This window comes from Lontra canadensis, unplaced genomic scaffold (assembly GCF_010015895.1).
Source record: "Lontra canadensis isolate GAN:19392208 unplaced genomic scaffold, GSC_riverotter_1.0 scaffold3, whole genome shotgun sequence".
NCBI lineage: Eukaryota > Metazoa > Chordata > Mammalia > Carnivora > Mustelidae > Lontra > Lontra canadensis.
Window position 1 is genome coordinate 17,911,023 of NW_022630997.1, and position 22,040 is coordinate 17,933,062.

At 36.2% G+C, this 22,040-nt stretch overlaps 1 protein-coding gene across 3 annotated transcripts in view; it reads left to right on the forward strand.

The window, feature by feature from the left end:
• CHUK (component of inhibitor of nuclear factor kappa B kinase complex) overlaps positions 1-22,040 on the forward strand; it is a 43,892-nt gene that overhangs the window by 2,366 nt on the left and 19,486 nt on the right. For all 3 annotated transcript variants that reach the window (XM_032882366.1, XM_032882368.1, XM_032882372.1), the window contains exons 2-13: positions 4,315-4,409; positions 7,092-7,206; positions 7,883-7,952; positions 8,846-8,934; positions 10,092-10,181; positions 10,324-10,448; positions 10,635-10,742; positions 11,329-11,464; positions 16,284-16,478; positions 17,470-17,572; positions 20,719-20,842; positions 21,227-21,378. In XM_032882366.1, the coding sequence (XP_032738257.1) occupies positions 4,315-4,409; positions 7,092-7,206; positions 7,883-7,952; positions 8,846-8,934; positions 10,092-10,181; positions 10,324-10,448; positions 10,635-10,742; positions 11,329-11,464; positions 16,284-16,478; positions 17,470-17,572; positions 20,719-20,842; positions 21,227-21,378 (1,402 nt within the window). The remainder of the gene's footprint in view (positions 1-4,314; positions 4,410-7,091; positions 7,207-7,882; positions 7,953-8,845; positions 8,935-10,091; positions 10,182-10,323; positions 10,449-10,634; positions 10,743-11,328; positions 11,465-16,283; positions 16,479-17,469; positions 17,573-20,718; positions 20,843-21,226; positions 21,379-22,040) is intronic.

Below are 22,040 nucleotides of genomic sequence, written 5' to 3' on the forward strand. Positions count from 1 at the left end.
AGACATTTGACAACTGGGCCTGTAGTGAAAAGAGAAGAAATACTCTGTCCTAAGAATTGGAAACAGCATCATTACTTTTCTAAGCCTGACTTTGCATTTTCCCTTAATAGGTTTAAATAACTTTGTGTTTGGGTGGAAGCCTTGTCCTAGCATTTTATCTACATCTCTCAAATCACAGTGAGGAAGAGAAAAGGATGTGAGATAGTTTATTATCTGATTATTATACTGGGTGCTGATGGTACCCAAGTCAACAAAAATATTTTTCTGCCCTCAGGGAGATTTCAAGTCTAGTGGGAGAGGCAGAGAATGTGGTAACCTATATAACAAAGGTATTTATGAAGTAGTGTGGAAGCTTGGCGAAAATAACCGAAGAATTCTTCCTAGGGAATAAGGTAGCACTTTTCAAAGTGCTTATGTGTTTCGGAAAATTAATCATGTGAAATGCTTTGAAAAAAGAATACTGTGGTCAAATATATTGGGTAAATGCTGTGTATAACATTGTTTCACTTGGAGAGTCATAATCCACATTAGCATATTAAAAGCTCTGAAAAGCACTTTAGTAAAGAAAGTAATTTAACTTTGTATTTTCCAGTTTTTTTATTGTGGTAAAATAGATAACATTTATCATTTTTACAGTTCTGTGGCATTAAGTACATTCACATTGTTGTGCAGCAATCACTGCTATCTGTCTCTGAAATATTCTCATGTTTTAGGGCTTAATGTTGTTCATGGTTATACTAAATTGTTTCCATGGTGGTAAAAGCTTACGTGGGACCTGGCTACAGCCAGGTACCTGCTCAAAACAAAAGAAGGGCTGAAAGGAGTGAGGACTATATTTAAGCTAGACTAGTGTATCCTCACTCTTTTCTTTTTTCTCTGTACATGGCCTATCTTATATCTAGCTTCTTCCCTTCACCATTCTTCTGCCCCCATTTAGAATATCCCATACAAGTTAATGTCTTGCTTCCTCTTCTATATACTATATACACACACACACACACACACACACACACACATATATATATATATATATTTTTTTTTTTTTTTTCTTCCTGTTTGGTCCTGACTGCTGTTCCTGGGCTGCATTATTACTGTTGTCGGAATGTAATGAGGTCTGACTCTTTCCTGTAATGTGCATCAGGTTGGGTTTAATTTCAGTCAGAATTGGCTAAATTACTAGTCATAGCTATTGTTAGGATTTTTAAAATGTCGTTTGAAATGTAAAGGTTAGGAACAAATTTTGGAGGGTTTTGTTGTTTAGGTTTGGTTATATTGAAACTATTTATTGCTGCTGAGGCCAAGTAGCTCTGAATTATCGTCTTCATTCTAATTATGCTAAAGGCTGGGGCCCTTGTTAGCTGTCTTGACTAAGCTCAAAAAGGGGTTTGTTGGGGAGTCAAATCTTTGTATTTTTCTAGTTGTGTATAGGAGATGGTGTTCTGAAGAGACCTGTAATGGGATCAGACTCAGTCATTTTTTGCTTCTGTGCTTTGATGTGTTTGAAGTTTGATTGTTTCTTCTCAAGCCACTTCAGAACCTCAGAACTTTTCATAACTCTTCATAACTTTTATCTTTTCTGAGTATTTCTAAACAAAAATTGTTAGTTCCCTAAGAACCTGGGTGACAAGTGTGACTTTTTTTTTTTTTTTTTAAAGATTTTATTTATTTATTTGCCAGAGACAGAGGGAGAGAGAGTGAGCAAGCACAGGCAGACAGAGAGGCAGGCAGAGGCAGAGGGAGAAGCAGGCTCCCCGCCAAGCAAGGAGCCCGATGTGGGACTCGATCCCAGGACGCTGGGATCATGACCTGAGCCGAAGGCAGCCGCTTAACCAACTGAGCCACCCAGGCGTCCCAAGTGTGACTTTTTTTAAAATCACTAAAAAAAGTAAAAGAGATTTGGTTCATTCTATAAAGAAGTATTTGTTTAATTATTATTAAAATTCCCAGTTCTAAGTATGTTAGAACTAAATATGTTAGAACTGTTCTGTTAGAACTCAGTTCTAAGTATGTTAGTACAAGAGGTCTTTTATTTTTTTTCCTCTGAGAGGAAAAAAAATGTATCTGTCTGATCTTCTTGGGCATTTGAGCTGTCAAGATTTTTCTCCCTTCTCTTTCTTTTTTCTTTTTTTGTTGCTTTTTATTTTAATTCCATTAAGTATATGGTGTGATATAAGTTTCAGATGTACAATATAGTGATTGAACAGTTTGTACCTTACTCAGTGCTCATTAGTGTAAGTGTACTCTTTAATCCCCATCACCTATTTCACCCATTCCCCACCTGTCTCCCCTTCTGGTAACTATCCGTTTGTTCACTGTAACTAAGAGTCTATTTCTTGATTGTCTGTCTGTCTCTTTCTTTGCTTGTTTTGTTTCTTAAATTCCACATATGTGTGAAATCATAGGTATTTGTCTTTCTCTGACTGGTATTTCATTTAGCATTATATTCTATAGCTCCATTCATGTTGTTGCAAATGGCAAGATTTCATTCCTCTTTATGGCTGAATAATATTCCATTTAATACTACATCTTCTTTCATTCATCTGTTGGTAGACACTTGGGCTGCTTCCATAAATTGGCTATTGTAAATAGTGCTGCAATAAACATAAGGGTGCCTGTATCCCTTTGAATTAGTGTTTTTGTAGTTTTGGGGTACATACCTAGTACAATTACCATCATAGGGTAGTTGTATTTTTAACTTTCCAAGGTACCTCTATACTGTTTTCCACAGTGGCTGCACCAGTTTGTATTCCCATCGACAGTGCATGAGGTTTTTTCTCCACATCCTCACCAACACTTGTTGTTTCTTGTATTTTTTATTTTAGCCATTCTGACAGGTATGAGATGATAGGTCATTGTAGTTTTGACTTGCCTTACCCTGATGATGAGTGATGTTGAGCATCTTTTCATGTATCTGTTGGCTGTTTATCTTCTTTGGGGAACTGTCTATTCCTGTCTTCTGCCCATTTTTAGTTGGCTGATTTGTTTTTTGGGTGTTGAGTTATATCAGTTTTTACATATTTTGGATACTATCCCTTACCAGATATGTCATTTGCAAATATCTTCTCCCATTCAGTGGTTGCCTTTTACTTTGGTTGATTGTTTCCTTTGCTGTGTGGAAGCTTTTTATTTGATATAGTCCCAATAGTGTATTTTTGCCTTTATTTCCCTTTCCTTAGAAGACATATCTAGAAAAATGCTCCTATGGCTGATGTCAGAGAAATTAACCCCTGTGTTCTTTTCTAGGATTTTTATGGTTTCAGGTCTCATATTTATGTCTTGAATCTTTTATTTATTTGTTTATTTATTTATTTATTTAGAGTGTACACATGTGCGAGCAAGGGGAGGGATGGCGGGAAGACAGAGGGAGAGGGAGAAAGAGAATCTTAAACAGGCTTCGTGTCCACCCTGGAGCCCAACACAGGGCTCAGTCTTACAACCCTGAGATCAAGGCCATGACGCAAATTTAAGAACCATATGCTTAACTGACTGAGGCACCCTGGCTCCCCTGTTTTTAATTCATTTTGAGTGTATCTTTGTGTATAGTGTAAGAAAGTGGTCCAGTTTTACTCTTTTGCATGTAGTGGTCCAGTTTTCCAGCGCCATTTGTTGAAGAGACTATCTTTTTCCCATTGCATATTCTTGCCTCCTTTGTCATGATTAATTGAGCACATAATGGTGGGTTTATTTCTGGGCTCTCAGTTCTGTTCTGTTGATCTCTTTGTCTATTTTTGTGTTACCATACTGTTTTTGATTACTACAGCTTTGAAAACAATTTTAAGCCTGGAATTGTGATATCTCCAGTTTTATTTTTCCTTTTTCAAGATTGCTTTGGCTATTCAAGGTCCTCTTTTGTGGAATCTTTACTTACGGTTTTCTGTGTATAGTATGTCATCTGCAAATAGTGAAAATTTTACTTCTTCCTTACTAATTTGGATGCTTTTTATTTCTTTTTGTGGTCTGATTGCTGTGGCTAGGACTTCCAGTACTATGTTGAATAAAAGTGGTGAGCATGGACATTTTTGTCTTGTTCCTGACCTTGGGGAAAAGTTCTCAGTTTTTCCCCATTGTATATGACGTTCACTATGGGTTTTTCATTTTATGGAGGCCGGGGTGAAGGTTAGTTTTGAAGCATTGCTTTAATTGTCTCATGGTTTACCTAAAAAGGCATTGACTTAAGAAAGCTATAGATAAATCTGTTTAATTAGTAAAGCTAAAGAATTTTGTTTTCCCAGGTTAGCATTTCTTTGATAGCAAGTAAATCTACACAAGAACCTAATTAATATATTTTTCTCTGTTGATTCTCTATTTTGACAGGAACTTGATGTCAAAATAGCAATTAAGTCATGTCGCCTAGAGCTAAGTACCAAAAACAGAGAACGGTGGTGCCATGAAATCCAGATCATGAAGAAGTAAGTGTATTTGGTGACTTGTATTTCCCGAGCTCTGCAGCCTAGGAAGATGTCATCATAGGGAAGGAGGATAAGAATCTGTTCTTCTCAGGATCTTTTGGAGAATGTGTCTTTTTTCCTCATCAAATATATATGTCCTATTTCAAATAATAGTATCACATTATGATTAAGTAGGTTTAGTTTTAAAAATCAGCTGAGGGGGCGCTTGGGTGGCTCATTTGAGCAGTAGCTGCCTTTGGCACAGGTCATGATCTCAGGGTCCTGGGATGGAGCCTTGGGTTAGATTCCCTGCTCAGTCGGAGTCAGCTCGTGCTCACTTTTTCTCTCGAATAAATCTTAAAGAAAAAAAAAAAAAAGTCAGCTAGGAATTATCAGACTCCATTCTCTGTGGGCAGAATCTTTTTCTTCTGGATATTGGACAATGTTTATCCACTATACTTTCTCATTAAATATGATCACTACTCTCATTTCTTTACTCTTACCTACTTTTGTTGAATAGTGCATCTTTTGCTTCATACAAAATTACCCCAAAATGTAGTGGCTTAAAACACCAACCATTTGGGGGCACTTGGCTGGCTTAGTTGGAAGAGCATGTGACTCTTGATCTCAGGGTCATCAGTTCAAGCTCCACATTGGGTGTAGAGATTACTTAAATAAATTTAAAAAAGAAATCCCAACAAACATTTAGTATCTCACAGTTTCTGTGGTTTAGGAATTTGGGAGTGACTTAGCTTAGTGACTCTAACTCAGGAGATCCCTCCTGAAACATCGTAAAATGTTGAGTGGAGTTGCAGTATCCACTTCCAAGCTCATTTATATGGCTGTTGGCTAGAGGTATCAGTTGCTCATCATATGGGCCTCTGCATAGGGAAGCTTGAATATTTTCATGACATGGCACCTAGCTTTCCCCAAAGTGAGTGATCTGAGGAGAAAGAACAAAGTGAAAGCTCACGTATCTTTTATGATCTTTCCTTGGAAGTAATATCTTTTCTACCACATTCTGTTTGTTAGAAATGAGTCACTAGGTATAGCCTACACTCAAGGGGAGGAGAAAAATTAAGCTCTTAAAGGGATAAGTGGGCATATTTTAAAATCTGCACAGGTAGTGTGCTAAATGGTTTACAAATAATTCTACTCGTCACAGCAACCCTATTTTTAGGTGTTATCCCTGTTTTAAGATGAGGAAGTTGAGGGGCACCTGGGTGGCTCAGTGGGTTAAAGCCTCTGCCTTCGGCTCAGGTCATGATCCCAGGGTCGTGGGATCAAGCCCCACATCGGGCTCTCTGCTCTGTGGGGAGCCTGCTTCCTCCTCTCTCTCTGCCTACTTGTGATCTCTGTCTGTCAAATAAATAAATAAATAAAAAGAAGAGAAGGGTTTTTATTTTTATTTTTATTTATTTTTATTTTTATTTTATTTTATGTTTTAAAGATTTTATTTATTTATTTGACAGACAGAGATCACAAGTAGGCAGAGAGACAGCCAGAGAGAGAGAGGAGGAAGCAGGCTCCCTGCCGAGCGGAGAGACCGATGTGGGGCTCGATCCCAGGACCCTGGGATCATGACCTGAGCCAAAGGCAGAGGCTTTAACCCGCTGAGCCACCCAGGCGCCCCAGAGAAGGGTTTTTAAAAAAAAAAAATTCGGAAGTTGAAGCTCATCGAGTTATATAACTGATAGCTAATAGAATCTGGATTTGAAATAAGTACTTTCTGACTCCAGTGTCTTTGCTTAGTTCACTATTAAAGTACTCAGACTTGGCTATGTGGCAGAATCACCAGGAAACCTTGTTAACAGTAACAATTCTTAGCCCTGCACATGGAGAATCTGTTTTCTTAGGTCTCTAGGACCTTGTAATCTATTCTAGTTTTGAGATCCATTGCATTGATGATGATGATGATGATGATGATGATGGCTGGGATGATATATTGTTAAGTTAAAAAAAAAAGATGTTCGAAAACAACATATAGTGAGATTTAACATTTATTTAAAAATGTGTTTATGTACAGATTGAAGCTAGAAGGAAATATGCCAAAATTTTAATATATTACCTATGGGTAACATAAGTAATTGTGGGAGAACCAATATGATAAAGACTTTGGAGCCAGACTGCCAGACTTGAATCCTTACTTGGCCACCTCCTTGCTGTGTGATCCTATATTATTTAACCAATTTGTGCTTCTGTTTTCTCCTGTGTGATGAGACTATTAATAAGTCTACCTATAGTAGGATTATTGTGACAAGTAAATGAGTTAAAGTATGTAAAGTGGGTACTGTTTGGCACATAGAAATGTAATAGTGGTGACTGTGGTAGAATTTTTTTTTTCTGTATTTTATTTATTTTTAAAGATTTATTTATTTATTTTAGAGGGGGTAGGCTGAGGGAGAGGGAGAGAGAATCCCAAGCAGACTCTCTGCTGAGCCTGACGTGGGGCTTGATCCTACGACCCTGAGATCATGACCTAAGCCAAAATCAAGAGTCGGAGGCTTAGCTGATCAAGCCTCCCAGGTTCCCCATCTTATTTTATTTTGAAAATTATTAATTCTTCATTATACAAATAAGAAATTAGAATATTATAAATAATGCCAGCCTTTCTTCCACTGCCCCCCGGTTAACTACCATCTCAAACCCAGTCTCTTTTCACTGGAAAAAAAAATTTTGATTATGTTTTCCCCTTCTTGTTAGGTTGAATCACGCCAATGTTGTAAAGGCCTGTGATGTACCTGAGGAATTGAATTTTTTAATTAATGATGTGCCTCTTCTAGCAATGGAATACTGTTCTGGAGGAGATCTCCGGAAGGTAGTGTGGATGTTTTGAGATGATGAGATAGTAAATCACTAACCTTAGCAATGCTTAAATCCTATTTAATATGATAATCTAGACTAATAGTCAGTAAACTATGGCCTGTTACCTGCTTTTGTGGTTTCTTTTTTACTACAACACCAGAGTTGAGTAATTGTGACAGAGACCTGTGGCCTGCAAAGCCCAAGATATTTACTGTATAGTTCTTTACTGGGAACATCTGCTAATGCCTGACTGAGAACATGCATTTTTTTGTAGGTGGTGGTGTTTGCAGGGTGGGAGTGGATTGATTGTGTTAGACCAAAATATCAATATCTAAGGTGTTTCTAAAGAAGTTGTGTTAAAAAAAAAAAAAAGTTTTTTTTTTCTATTTTAAATCTTTCTCATCTCATTTTAAATCTGCCATATGACTGTTATTAAACATGTGAGGTTTTTTTTCAACCTTTTTCAATTTCACATACTTTCCCCCTTTATCTTTACTTGTATAAGTCTTGTCATGAAATTAATTGTCCTCAGTACGGTTTTAGTAATTTTTCCCTTCTTACATTTTCTTAATTGTGACTTGTTTTCTTATTTGAATATTCTGTTAGTGTATAGTGATTAATGTATTGCTACTACTGCCCAGCAGTATTGGCAGTATACATTTTTAGACTTCTTTTTTTTTTTTCTTCAGTTACTCAACAAACCAGAAAATTGCTGTGGACTTAAAGAAAGCCAGATACTTTCTTTACTGAGTGATATAGGTATGTAATCAATTTGAAAATACTTTCATAATTTAATGCCCCTTTGGTTTATAAAAGGATCTATATGCTACTTGGACATTAAGGAGAATTTTTGATGTACTATACAAAGCATGCACTGCTACCATCTGTAAGAAATTATCAGAAAAATTTAACTGTTGCTGTTGATGCTAAAACTAGGATATTTTGTTATTTTTTGTTTTTTATTGCTAGGAGTCCACTTTTGACTAGTAGATGTTCCAGTTGCTGACAAAAAATGGTGTGAAATGACCTTACTCAATTTTACTCTCCCTCCATCCCTCTCTGCCTAACATAGTAATTTTATTTACCAGTGGCATTGCATCTCATGGTTATTGGTCCTCAAGTCAACTCTTAGGATGAAATCTCTTTTTAATAATAATTATTCCTGAAAAATCCCTAAAATTACGTGCACTTAGGTCCTTGGAAGAAGGTCAGAAGCCAAGAATATGTTTCCCTATATATTTTGATTTTGCTTCTATTCCTAGGTTGTGGAGGTCAAGTCTAGTTGAAGAAGATGATTTAGGTGGGAGGGAAAACTAGGGGGATTTATATAATTCTGCAGTATTTTTTTTTTAATGTTAATTGGATTTTCTGTGGTGAGAATCTTAACTGGTATAATATTATTAATCATATAGTTATGATGGTCCTTATAAATATGAGCATCAGAGGGGTGCCTAGCTGGCTCAGTCAGAGGAGCATGCAGTGCTTGATTTCAGGGTTGTGAGTTCAAACCCCATGTTGGGTGTAGAGATTGCTTAAATAAACAAAATTTAGAAAACAAGTTCGACTGTCAGAGTAGATCTGTATAAAATGTGAGATGGATTTATTTTTAATAAATTTCTGTTACCTCAAAATACATTTTAAACTTTATTTAGGGTCTGGGATCCGATATTTGCATGAAAACAAAATTATACATCGTGATCTAAAACCCGAAAACATAGTTCTTCAGGATGTTGGTGGAAAGGTAGGTGAAACCTGAAGAAATGTTACATGCCAATTGAATACAGTCTCCCTGGTGTAGTCTTTGAAGTCTGTTGTCGTTCCATAGCATTTTACACTTTTTCTATCCCAGCCCTCATTACACTGAACTGTGGTTTTGTGTTTAGATGTTTGTCTCCTCTGCTAACACAGTGGTTCCATTAGAGAAGGAACTGTGCCTATCTTGCTCACTTCTGTTTTCTAATATAGTATCTAGTAGAGATAATAGGCAGTGAGTAAAAATAGTTTGTTAATCCCTTACAAAGCACATCCAATGCACATCCTGGATTTAGTTAAGTATGTTTATTTAACTATGTTTCTTATTTAAGAAAGAACAGACTCATCCTCCTCCCCAAAAGTCCTAAGTTCTATATTTAAGTAAAATTCAAAATCTTGATTTCTCAGATTCTTAAATGAGTCATCTTGAGGAGAACCAGAGATTATGCATTGATTCCTGGAATACTTGTATTTATCACAATAATTTAAACAGTTTTCTTGTGACTAGCACTCAGGTTCCACTCCAATAAAGATGTAAAACCAAGAGTCTGAATTTTGAATTGGATTGTGTGGTCTTTAGTTGGTGATGGTGGTGGTCAGTTGAAGGTGATGAAACCTTGATGGTGCCTCTTCCCATAGGAGCCTTTCATGTACGATTGGCAGCAACTGTTGCTGGTTTTTTTGTTTTGTTTTGTTTTTTGTATCCAAAGACTTCAGGATATTCTTGGAGTTAGACTCACTCAGTGGTATGATGCTTTTTCAAGTTTGGAATCATCTTTACCTTTCCCTTCTGGTTTAATGGATCAAGCTTATTCTGAATATACCAAAATAAAAATTAATAGCCTATACTTAATTTTTAAGCATTTTTTATCATGTATCAGGTGCTGTGTTAGATTCTTTTGTTTCGTTATTTCATTGATCCTAAAAATAATTCTGTGAAGTAAGGATTGTTGGTGATACCATCATTTAGGAAACAGAGAAGTATCTTGATCAAGGTCACATAAGCAGTGGAGCTCAGGCTTGAAATACGTTTGTGGTATTCCAGAGCCCAAGCTCTTCCCCACCTCCCTCTCCAGAGCCTTAATAAGGACATTGTTGGCTCTCCCTTCCAGAGTTCTCAATCATTTAATACTTATTGTATTGCAGATTATGCATAAAATAATTGATCTGGGATATGCCAAAGATGTTGATCAAGGAAGTCTGTGTACATCTTTTGTGGGAACACTGCAATATCTGGTGAGACATGGATTGTTTCTTTGAATTCAAGTGTATGGGATTCATGTTCTTATTTCTGAAGGTCAAATATAGTAGTTCAAAAATAAAGTAGCTTTTCTCTTACAGTGTTGACGTTTAAAGCATTTTTGTTTCTCTTTTTAAGGCCCCAGAACTCTTTGAGAATAAGCCTTACTCAGCTACTGTTGATTATTGGAGCTTTGGGACCATGGTCTTTGAATGTATTGCTGGATATAGGCCTTTTTTGCATCATCTACAGCCATTTACCTGGTAAGAAATGGAAGAGAACTTTGGTATGTTTGATGGGAATAGAAATTTTCAGTTAACCTGCTCTTTTTCCTTCCACTCCCCTCATATGGCATAATTGCCTTTTAAACAAATAATTGAATAAAAATAAATGTCAAAAAATTATAGAGTGTGAGAATCAGTTGTCAATTGAGGTAACTTGTTTTATAGGCATGAGAAGATTAAGAAGAAGGATCCAAAGTGTATATTTGCATGTGAAGAGATGACAGGAGAAGTTCGGTTTAGTAGTCATTTACCTCAACCAAATAGCCTTTGTAGGTAAGTATGTTTTAGTTGAGGAAGTTCACCTTAGTTTCTTTAGGGTTATTAAAAAAAACAGTAGAATTGTTGTCTGTTTGAAGTAGTACTGTGCAGTAAAACTTTCTGTGATAATGAAAAAGTTTTATATCTGTGATGGCCCCATTAGACTGTTGAGCACTTGAAAGGTTGTAGTGTGACAGAAGAACTCAATTTTAAATTTTATTTAATTTTAATTAATGTAAGTGTAAATGCAAATAACCACTTGTGACTAGAGGCTACCATTTTGGACAGCACAGGTCTAGTAGAAATGAGAACTCCGGCTATAAGAAGATTCTTGGGATACTGAAGTAAATGGGTTCCTTGGAGAAAGGAATGGACTTACCTGTTGAAGTTTCAAGTACTTACATGTGTAGGTTTTGGGTTGTTTTTTTATGGAAAAAAATTTGTTCCCTGTCATTTCGTGAATTACTTGAAAGTAAGATACAAAAGGATACAGGTGGGTAATGAGAAAGGACAGGACAACTTATCAAATTACCTTTTTTCACAATACTAAAGGGAAACTGGGACATAATGATTTTTCACCCTATTTTTGTATGCTCTCTAGTTTAATAGTAGAACCCATGGAAAACTGGCTTCAGTTGATGCTGAATTGGGATCCTCATCAAAGAGGAGGACCTGTTGACCTTACTTTGAAGCAGCCAAGATGTTTTGTATTAATGGATCACATTCTGAGTTTGAAGGTTAGTTTGAATGTGGTCTACTTCATAAGACTTGCATTGAAGTTAACAAATTTACTTGGAAGACGAGCATAAACATTTTAATAATCTTTTCTGATGCTTATTTGAAAAGAAAATTACAGTTTTAGAGCTGATATGTTTTTACTTCTTTAGTAAGCCTTCTCAGTTTTATTTCTAAGTGGTCTTTGTTGATTGCTTTTATGAAACATCTTTTGGATTTTCCTCTTCCTTCTGTTGGTGCCATTAGACCTCATTCATTTGGGTGCAGTCACACTGTATTTGGTTTGGTGAGGAAGTTTCCTGCTTGACTTTTATGCCTCTGTACTTCCTCTCTGTCTTACAGTTCATGCAGCAAGAACTACCCTTTTCTTCTGAAAATGCTTTTTATTCTCCTGTCCAAGAAACCAACAGAGTTCTTCTTGCCTATCAAGTCAAGTCTAAACTGATCTGCCTGCCTTTTGGAGCTTTCTTCATGCAGGTCCTCCCCAACCAAGTGCTTGCCGTGGCCATGCTTCTCTTACCTTTTACTTTGCTAGGTCCAGCTTGTCACTGCTCCTTATGCCATCAAGCACATTATCCATTTTTGTGCTTTGACACGCTCTCCTGCCCAGAATGATCTCTGTCTCTGTGTATCTTCTCAGCTACACTGGCACAGATTCAACTCTCCTTTTCTCTGAATGGTCTCTGTCACATATTTTGTCATTTAAATCATATTTACTGTATTTTCTAATTGTTTCTCATCTTCCACTCATGCCTCTCCATATAGGTTATCTTCTTTAATGCTGGGATTATTCTTACTACTTTTATTAACAGTCACTCACCCTACCATCATGCTATCCCTACCCCTGTGTTCTGTACAAAAGCTATGTATCAGGTTCTCAGTAAATATTCATTGGTATGAATGAGAGGCTCTGTGTATGCTCTATACCCGAAAACAACCCTCATTTGCAGTCTTTCTATAGTTATTGATTTGGTAGTAGTAGATAAGGGTTTCTAAAGTTGGAAGAATCTGTGGTGAGGGCTCAGTGGTGAGCATCCAAGGCCATCTTGGAGGCAGGAGGAGGATAGTTGGGGGTGGGGCTAAATTTTATTTTCCAGAAAAAAAAATTGAAATGAGAAGTTATAATCATGTAAGGTTTTACTATAATATTGGCATGACTTATTAAATAGGAACTTGGGGCCACGTTGATGTCATTCTTGGCTAATGCTGAAAAATTATCTGGCTTCTTGATTTGGTTTTCTTCTGTTGTGCCAAGGAATAAATTATTCCTTAGTGTTTTAGCCCAGCAGCACTTGGTGACATCTTTTAGTTCTTTGGTGCTCCTGAAAATTTTTGTCTTTTATCCCAGATTTTTTTCAGACTTGTCATGTGATTGTAGCATCATTTCCACTCTGAGGTGTATGTGAACATGTGCTTATTATTGAACACAGGGAAAGAGTCCTCCCTATATGTTTTGTGGTCTATAGACTTCAGTTTGCAGAACCACCATTTACCTGTCTGTGAAACTGGGGCAAATACTTACTTTATCTATCTATCTATCTATCTATCTGTCTTCAGCTCAGGTACAGTAATATCTTCTTTAAAGACTCAAAATTGTGAGATTGTGCAGGATAAGGTATGTATAGGATACTATTCATAGTAATGGGGAGATGCTTCTGAGACATGATAATAGAACTGGATTTTGAAAGATGAGTAAGAATTAATCAGGGGAATGCGCAGGGAGAATGACTTACAGACAGGGGAATACCAGTAATACAGGAACATGAACTGCAAAACAGTTTGCATTGTAGGACATTTTCTAAGGTGCTTATTATATTGTTCAAAGAAGGAATGATGTCTGTTTGATTTTCATTTAAAAAGGAAATCAAGGGGCGCCTGGGTGGCTCAGTGGGTTAAGCCGCTGCCTTCGGCTCAGGTCATGATCTCAGGGTCCTGGGATCGAGTCCCGCATCGGGCTCTCTGCTCAGCCGGGGGCCTGCTTCCCTCTCTCTCTCTCTCTGCCTGCCTCTCTGTCTACTTGTGATCTCTCTCTGTCAAATAAATAAATAAAATCTTTAAAAAAAATAAAAAAAAAAAAAAAATAAATAAAAATAAAAAGGAAATCAACAAAACAGTTACTAGAATACTTCTTTCTTTTTAAAAAGATTGCATGATTTTCCAACTGTGTATTATGAAAAACTTTAAATAGGAAAGTTGAAAAAAGTATACTGAACTTTCCACTAAAGATAATGGTAAAACAGAAGTATTTGATTATTCCTTCTTTGCCTCCCCTTTCATGCTCCTAAGTATAAGTGTATCCTAAGTGTCTCTCCTTGGTTTTCTCTTTTACGATATTACTTTTTCTTCCTTTCCTTTGTCATCTCTTTAGTTGTAGAACTTTACCTATAAACTGAATATGGACAACTTCCAAATTTATTTCCTCAGTTGTGATTTTTCTACAGAGTGTTTGTAACTGCTAAATAACTATACTTGGTGGTCTCGCTGACACCCAAAACTTAATTTATTAAAAACTGAACACCTTTGCTCCATTAAATCTCCTATAGCTTTTCCTGTGCTTTTTGCCACTGTCATCTTTCCAGCTACCTAGGTGGCATGGCTTGTCTGACTGTTCCTTCTCATCCAGTTGCATATCCAGATTTATCTTTTGAATGTTTTAACAATTCTGAGCTAGTCAAGTTCTCAATTTAAAAAGACTTCTTCCATCGTTTCTCTTTGCTTATCGAATAAAGTCCAAACCCTTACATTTAGTATTCAGTATTTGTCTTGGTCTCCTTTCATCTGCTACTTGCAGCCTTATCTCCTGTTATACCCTAAGGGGGCATCATTTGGATTATTTATACTTATTTTTTTATACTTTTTTTTTGGATTATTTATACTTATTTATACTTATTTTTAAAAAGATGTATTTATTTGAGAGAGTGAGTGGGGGGAGGGGCAGAGAGAGAGAATTTCCAGCAGATTCCCTGCTGAGCGTGGAGCCCCAACGCGGCTCTCATCTCAGGACCCTGAGATCATGACCTGAGCCAGAATCAAGAGATGGGTGCTCAACTGACTGAGACACCCAGGTGCCTCTGGATTATTTATAATCTTTGATTATTTTTATCCATTTCTACCTCTCTGCCTCTGCCTACCTTGTTTTCTACCTAGAACCTTTCTTCTTTCAATCTTTCCTTGCTCTAATCTTCCTTTTCCTAAGTTTAGCTCGTATAAAGTGTCCCTTTCCTTCCATGAAGTAAACTCCTTTGGAATCTGCACAATACTTAATAATATTATAGTACATATAGTATTTTGCCTTGTATTTTAGTTCTCTTCATGTTTAATATCTTCTATTTGGCCATTATCCTGTGGAGGGCAAGGATCATAAGTTACTCAATTTGCATATCTGCTACCATCACAATGCACTTAATAATATTTACCACAGTAGTCACTTATTAAATACTTGAGGGACAAAAGGATAAATGTAAGTTGTATTTCTTCTCTCTTTCTTTTGCTCTCTTATGGTTCAGCTTTGGTTGTGGGATTCTATGATTACTTACCTAGTTTGACATAAACCATGTGTAAAAGTATATATCCACCTTAGAATATTCATCCTATGTTTCTGCTGTTGCCATTAGCGGTAGTTGTTGTATTATAAGATCTGCTTAGAATGGGAAGGAGTGGAAGGTCTCAGTTGGGATACTTGTTTTGTAAATCCATTTCAACTTTGAGAAGACCCTCCTCTTCCTCTCACCTTTTTCAAACATGAAAATCATTATAAAAGGAAAGTTAATGTTTTACCTTGGTAATAAGCATTTCTAGCAGAAATAATTTTAATCTAATAATATACTGTATGTTAATTGAATTTAAAGAAAAAGTAATTTTAATCATTTGCATATACTAGTCAGCGTAACGCACTGGAGAAACATAGGTATTAACTTTGTATGACTTATCTAAGAACAGTAGAAGGAAGAGGATTTAAAATCATGTTGTTTTCAAAAGACTTCTCAGGGTTCTGGTTTCTCTCTGCCAAAATGGAGCTTAGAAGATCTAATTAACAGGATGTTATATGAAAACACTTAACTCTGTGGTTGGCATTTATTAGGGACTTCATAAATGGGAATATTTCCTTCCAGGTCTACAGTAAGTTTCTGAGAATAAATAAGGGTTGCCTTTTTATTTTTAATTTTTTTAATTTTTAAAAAGTAATTAATTAATTTTTTTAAAGAGGGAGAGAGAATCCCAAGCAGGCTCCATGCTTAGCGTGTAACCCAACATGGGGCTTGATCTCACAACCCTGATGATCATGACCTGAGCTGAAATCAAAAGTTGGATGATTAACTGACTGAGCCACCTAGGCACCCCTAAGTGTTGACTTTTAGAATTGGGGTTTTTGTTTCTGGATTTTGTACATCCCTATAATTTTGAAACTTTATTCTTTGGATCTAACATCTGCTATAGGAAAGTAAACTCTACTGTTCAGTTTTCAGTATGTAATTTCATATTATGGAAGGAGATCTCACTTTAGAAAATGATAGAACCTTGTTTAGTATAGAGATAATGTCTTTTGCTCATATTCCTTTAATATCTAGCAGTGAATATTTTATGTAATAAATGATCAGTAATCATTTTTTTGGGTGCCTGGGTAGCTCAGTGAGTTAAAGCCTCTGCCTTCGGCTCAGGTCGATCCCAGGGTCTTGGGATCGAGCCCCACATTGGGCTCTCTGCTTGGTGGGGAGCCTGCTTCCTCCTCTCTCTCTACCTGCCTCTCTGCATACTTGTGATCTCTGTCTGTCAAATAAGTAAAAATTTTTAAAAATAAATCATTTTTTCTCATTTATACAGATAGTACACATCCTAAATATGACTTCTGCAAAGATAATTTCTTTTTTGTTACCACCTGATGAAAGTCTTCATTCACTGCAGTCTCGTATTGAGCGTGAAACTGGAATAAATACTGGTTCTCAAGAGCTTCTTTCAGAGACGGGAATTTCTCTGGATCCTCGGAAACCAGCCTCTCAATGTGTTCTAGATGGAGTCGTAAGAGAATTCTGATATACCTAGAGTATAAGAAATCTGATAGCATAGAGAGATTGCATGCCCTGCATTTTTTTGATGCATAGTTGGAATCTCCTTGGGGGGCGGGTGGGATGTACCTTACAATTCTTATTTTAATTTTATCCTACTCATTACTCTTATCATTGCTTTGCAAAGTGAACAAAATACGTTTTAAACTTTGTATGACTTTCTCTTTGGTGCCAGTTTTCTCCCCCCTCTTTGTTTTCCTCTTTTGTACTTAAAGCCTAGAACCTTGAAATTAGACCAGCAGTCTCATAGATCCTGCCAGAGGATAGATGGATGGTAAAATATTGTGCTCATGACTCTTTTGTTGTTGTTGTTGTTTTACCTTTTTGAGGCAAATTTTATATATCGTGTAATTTACCCATTTCATGTGTACAATTCAATGCTTTTTTTTTCTTTTAGTAAATTTGCCTAATTGTGCAGCCATTACTATAAATTTGTTTTAAGATATTTCCATATCAATAAGATCCTTGATGTCCACTAACTCTTAATCTCCATTCTGTTCACTCAGGCATCCACTAATTTACTTTCTATCTCAGTAATTTGCCTTTTCCAAATACTTCATATAAGTGGAATCATACAGTCTATAGCCTCTTGTGTCTGACTTCTTTAACTTAGTATTGTGTTTTGAAGGTTCATTTATGTCCTAGCATATATAAGAACTTCATTCCTTTTGATTACTAAATAGTATTCCCATTGTATGGATATATGTTGTTAAGACTTTTTGCTTTTGTCCTTTTGGGTCTTATGATTGTTTTTCACTTTAGCCCATTCTACAGTTATTTATTTTTCCTAAGTAGTAATCTAGACCTTAAATTTGTAAGATGTATGCTAATAAACATTAATGTTACTCATTTGCATTTCACAATGAATTTCATAGGAAATGTGGTGTTTAAGTACTTAGAGAACCTAGTCTTTTCAAGGATTTTTTTAATTGTTTCTTTTTCAGAGAGGCTGTGATAGCTATATGGTGTATTTGTTTGATAAAAGTAAGACTGTATATGAAGGACCATTTGCTTCCAGAAGTTTATCTGACTGTGTAAATTATATTGGTAAGTATAGCTTATATACTGACCGAGGTTTAAAGCTGAAGTACTATAATTTTGACTCAGTATGGTTAGTAGAAATGGTCTTTTCACCAAAAGATAGTTTCTGTTCTATATCTCATACTTTGGGTTCATAAGTGTGGTAAAAAATGAATTTATATAGTTTGGAAGGTGAAATTGTAGATTTCAAGTCACTTCTAGATCCCTCATTTGGAAGAAGACTTACGTTCCACAGGATAGGGCTCTCATAGAAGAATGAGTCTCCACTATTAATTAAGCCTACTTTCTAGTTGTTCCTTAAGCATGTTCAAGTATTTTGTTTTATCATATGAATACTGCTTAATGTTCAAATGATTTCATTTATCCTGTGAAAATTATTCTTTTCTTTGGAAGAAATGATACATTTCTGTATACCCAAAACTAAAATCAAGCATAATATTATAAAATCGAGAACAAGATTGGGCATAGGGCTAAAATTATGTAATCTTTCCTCCGTGTTACCTTTTTATTAGTTTTTTTTAACAATAGCTTTAAATTTACAGAAAATTGAGTAATAGTACAAAGTTTTCATGTTATTTGAGTAGATAGTACAAAGTTCTCATGTTATTCCCCTTTCCAACACATACCATTTCCCCAGTTGTTAACATCTTATATTGTATAGTACATTCGTTATGCATAAAGAACCAATAATATATAATTATTAACAAAGGCCCGTACTTTTTTCATTTTTTCCTTAGTTTTTATCTGGTGTCCTTATTCTGTTCCAGGATCTCACCCAGGATACCACATTACATTTAGTGGTCTTATCTCCTTGGGCTTTTCTTGGCCATGACAGTTTCTCAGACTTTTTTCCTTGTTTTTGATGACCTTGACAGCTTTGAGAAATACTGGTCAAGTATTTTTTAGGATACACCTCTGTTGCAGTTTGTCTGATTTTTTTTTTCCCCTCATGATTAGAATAGGGTTAGGCTTTTGAGACATCACAGAAATAGTGTCATTTTCATCACATTTTATGAAGAGTATATACTTTGAATGTGATTTATGACTCTTGGTGATGACCTTGGATCACCTGGCTAACGTAGTGTCTCTCAGATTTTTCCACGTTAAAGTTTAGTCTCCCCTCTGACCCCTTCCATACTGTGAAGGAGGTCACTATGTAGAACCCAAGGAATTATGCTTCCCTTCCTTTAAGGATATAATACATAATTTATTTGGAATTCTTTTGCATATGAGATTTGTCTCTTCTCTCCCATTTATTAATTTGTCATTTATTCTATCAATATGGATACATGGATATTTGTCTTATACTTTGGATTATAACCCAAGACTAATTAATTTTGTTCTTCAAATTGCTGCATTTTTGGTCCCTAGGAGCTATTTCATTTGGCTTTCTCTCCTCTTTCACTTGTGCCATCAATTAGGGTTTTTTTATTTCTTTTTTTTAAGCAGTTTTTTCTGACACCAAAACAGGTTCCATGTCTGTCTTGTGTATTTCTTGTCCCAGTCCTAGGATCAGCCATTTCTCTAAGGAGCCCTGGTTCCTTTAATTGGAGAATAGTGTTAGAACCCAAAATCTGGACACTAGGAGTGCTTTTTGCTACTGGAGTATCATTTCTTAGACCTTTTTATTTTTTTTAAATATGTGATTTGTTTGTGTGGGAGAAAGACTCCCCTCACCTGACTCTTTTTCTTTAAAGTGTTTGGGTTATTTCGTTTGGTTTGTTTGTTTGTTTTGTCTGTTGTAGGAAGTCTCAGGAGTAAGAATGGGTATATAAGAATAGAAGAAAGGTTATTTGAGACTATTAATTATTAGGGGAGGCAAAGATTTTTTTCAGATATATAGTTTTATTTTTTTAAGGCTGCTTCAGATATTGTGGTTTTTCAGTATTAATCCAGCGTAGTATCATTTCTCTGAATGTTTTCATTGGAAAAGAATAATGGAGACTATAATTGCCACCTTAAAGTATAGGATGAATCTCTTTCAGCCTGGGAGAATTTCAGAATGTTAAAGTGCAATTTCATTGTACTTAACATATATCTGCCATAGTTTTATTTTTTTAATTAATGAATTAATTAATTTGAAAGTGAGAGGGAGAGAGCATGAGCAGGGGGAGGGGCAGGGGAAGTAGCAGACTCCCTGCTGAGTAGGGAGCTCAGTCTTTGGAATCTCAGATCATGACCTAAGCCAAAGGCAGATACCCAGCCGACTGAGTCACCCAAGTGCCCCTGCCATGGTTTTAGAAAGTAGCATTCCCTTTACTAAGGGCAAGAGATAACCATCAATAAATAATTTTATATATCTGGCAAAGAAGAAGGCATATTTTTTTAAAAGATTTTATTTATTTATTTGACAGATAGATATCACAAGTGGTCTGAGAGGCAGGCAGAGAGAGAGAGGAGGAAGCAGGCTCCCTGCTGAGCAGAGAGCCCAAAGTGGGGCTCTATCCCAGGATCCTGGGATCATGACCTGAGCTGAAGGCAAAGGCTTTTTTTTTTTTTTTTTTTTAAGATTTTATTTATTTGACAGAGAGAGATCACAAGTAGAGAGAGAGGAGGAAGCAGGCTCACTGCCTAGCAGAGAGCCCGATGTGGGACTCCATCCCAGGATCCTGAGATCATGACCTGAGCTGAAGGCAGAGGCTTAACCCACTGAGCCACCCAGGCGCCCCAGAAGAAGGCATATTTTACTAAACTGCTGGTTACCCTGTATGTTTTCCTGAAGTTGGGTTGGTAGTTCAGGAGATGAAATTTATTATTCAGAGGCAGGAAAGACCATGGAAAGATTGTGGAGGACACGGGACTTCATTTAAAACTTGAAAGAAATAAAGAATTTCGATTAATGGAGAAAAAAGGGAGTATTCCCCATTAGATGCAAGAAAAAAAAAAAGATATAGGAATAATTGCAAGCTTTGTGATTATGTAGTGATTATTTATTTTTATTTCCCCTCATACCTGGAATGGGGTTTGTCTATTGCAGGTCAGTAAATGTATGTTGAACTGAATGAAACGGTAACAGTTGATTCTTTCTAGCATCAGTTTCTAGAATAGAGGAATGATATTTGTATGGACAGGAAATCAGAAAGAAAGATGGATAAACTCTAAAATTTTAAAAGTAACTTCCCTTCTCTTTTTCCCCATCTTTTTATATAAAGTACGGGACAGCAAAATACAGCTTCCAATTATACAGCTGCGTAAAGTATGGGCTGAAGCAGTACACTATGTGTCTGGGCTAAAAGAAGACTACAGCAGGCTCTTTCAGGGACAAAGAGCAGCAATGTAAGTGGATTCTGTTATTTATAGGAGCAATGTCATGTGCATTAATGCTCAATAATTAATCTTGTTTTCATTAAACAGTATTCATGCAATACTGAAATATTGGGCTAATCTGAAGTGTAATTGTAATATTCTGACCAGACTTTTTAAGAATTCTTACTAATAGTCTGAAACCATCCAATCGCAATAGCTTGAGGGTAGTTCTGAAAGATTGTTTTATCTTAGAATATCATAGGGAGTTTTTAGAGACTAGATTCTAGAGATTAACTAATTCTCACGGATAGATAATAGAAATGTAGGCTTTTGACTTACAGCAAGTTAAGCTATTAAATTTTTGTCCACTGTTTCTGAAATACTGATTTTTTTTTTTTTTCTGTTATGGTTTAGGTTAAGTCTTCTTAGGTATAATGCTAACTTGACAAAAATGAAGAACACTTTGATCTCAGCATCTCAGCAACTGAAAGCTAAATTGGAGTTTTTCCACAAAAGCATTCAGCTTGACTTGGAAAGATACAGTGAGCAGATGACTTATGGGATATGTAAGTGTTTGGGTAACATGTTTGAAAGAAATGTTGCTATCTGCTGTCTACTATGTTGCCTTCTTGCCTCATAGCCCATTGTTTCACTTACACTCAGGTTAGAACAAGAGACAGGTTGCCTCAAGATTAGCAACTTTACTTCCCCGCAGTTGGACTGTAGTTGGACTAAAATTGTTTAGCTCCAGAAAAATTCAAAGCAATTTAAGAACTTTTGATTTTCAGGCCTCATTTTTAAAATAGATAAAATGTCTTGGGGTGCCTGGGTGGCATTATTGGTTAAGTGTCCAACTCTTGGTTTTGGCTCAGGTTATGATCTCAGGATCCTGAGATTGAGCCTCACAGTGAGCTTCGTGCTCAGCATGGAGTCTGCTGAAGACTCTGTCTCCCTCTCCTTCATCCCCTCTCCCCCGTCCTGTGCGTTCTCTTTCTCACTCTCAAATAAATAAATAAATAAATATTAAAAAAAAAAATAGATACCAAGTCTGTATTGAGGTGACTCCTTAACCAGGGAAATCTTAAACTACTTATCTTTTTTTTTTTTTTTTTTTAAAGATTTTATTTGTTTATTTGAAAGAGATCACAAGTAAGCAGAGTCAGGCAGAGAGAGAGAGGGGGAAGCAGGCTCCCCGCTGAGCAGAGAGCCTGATTCAAGGGGCTCGATC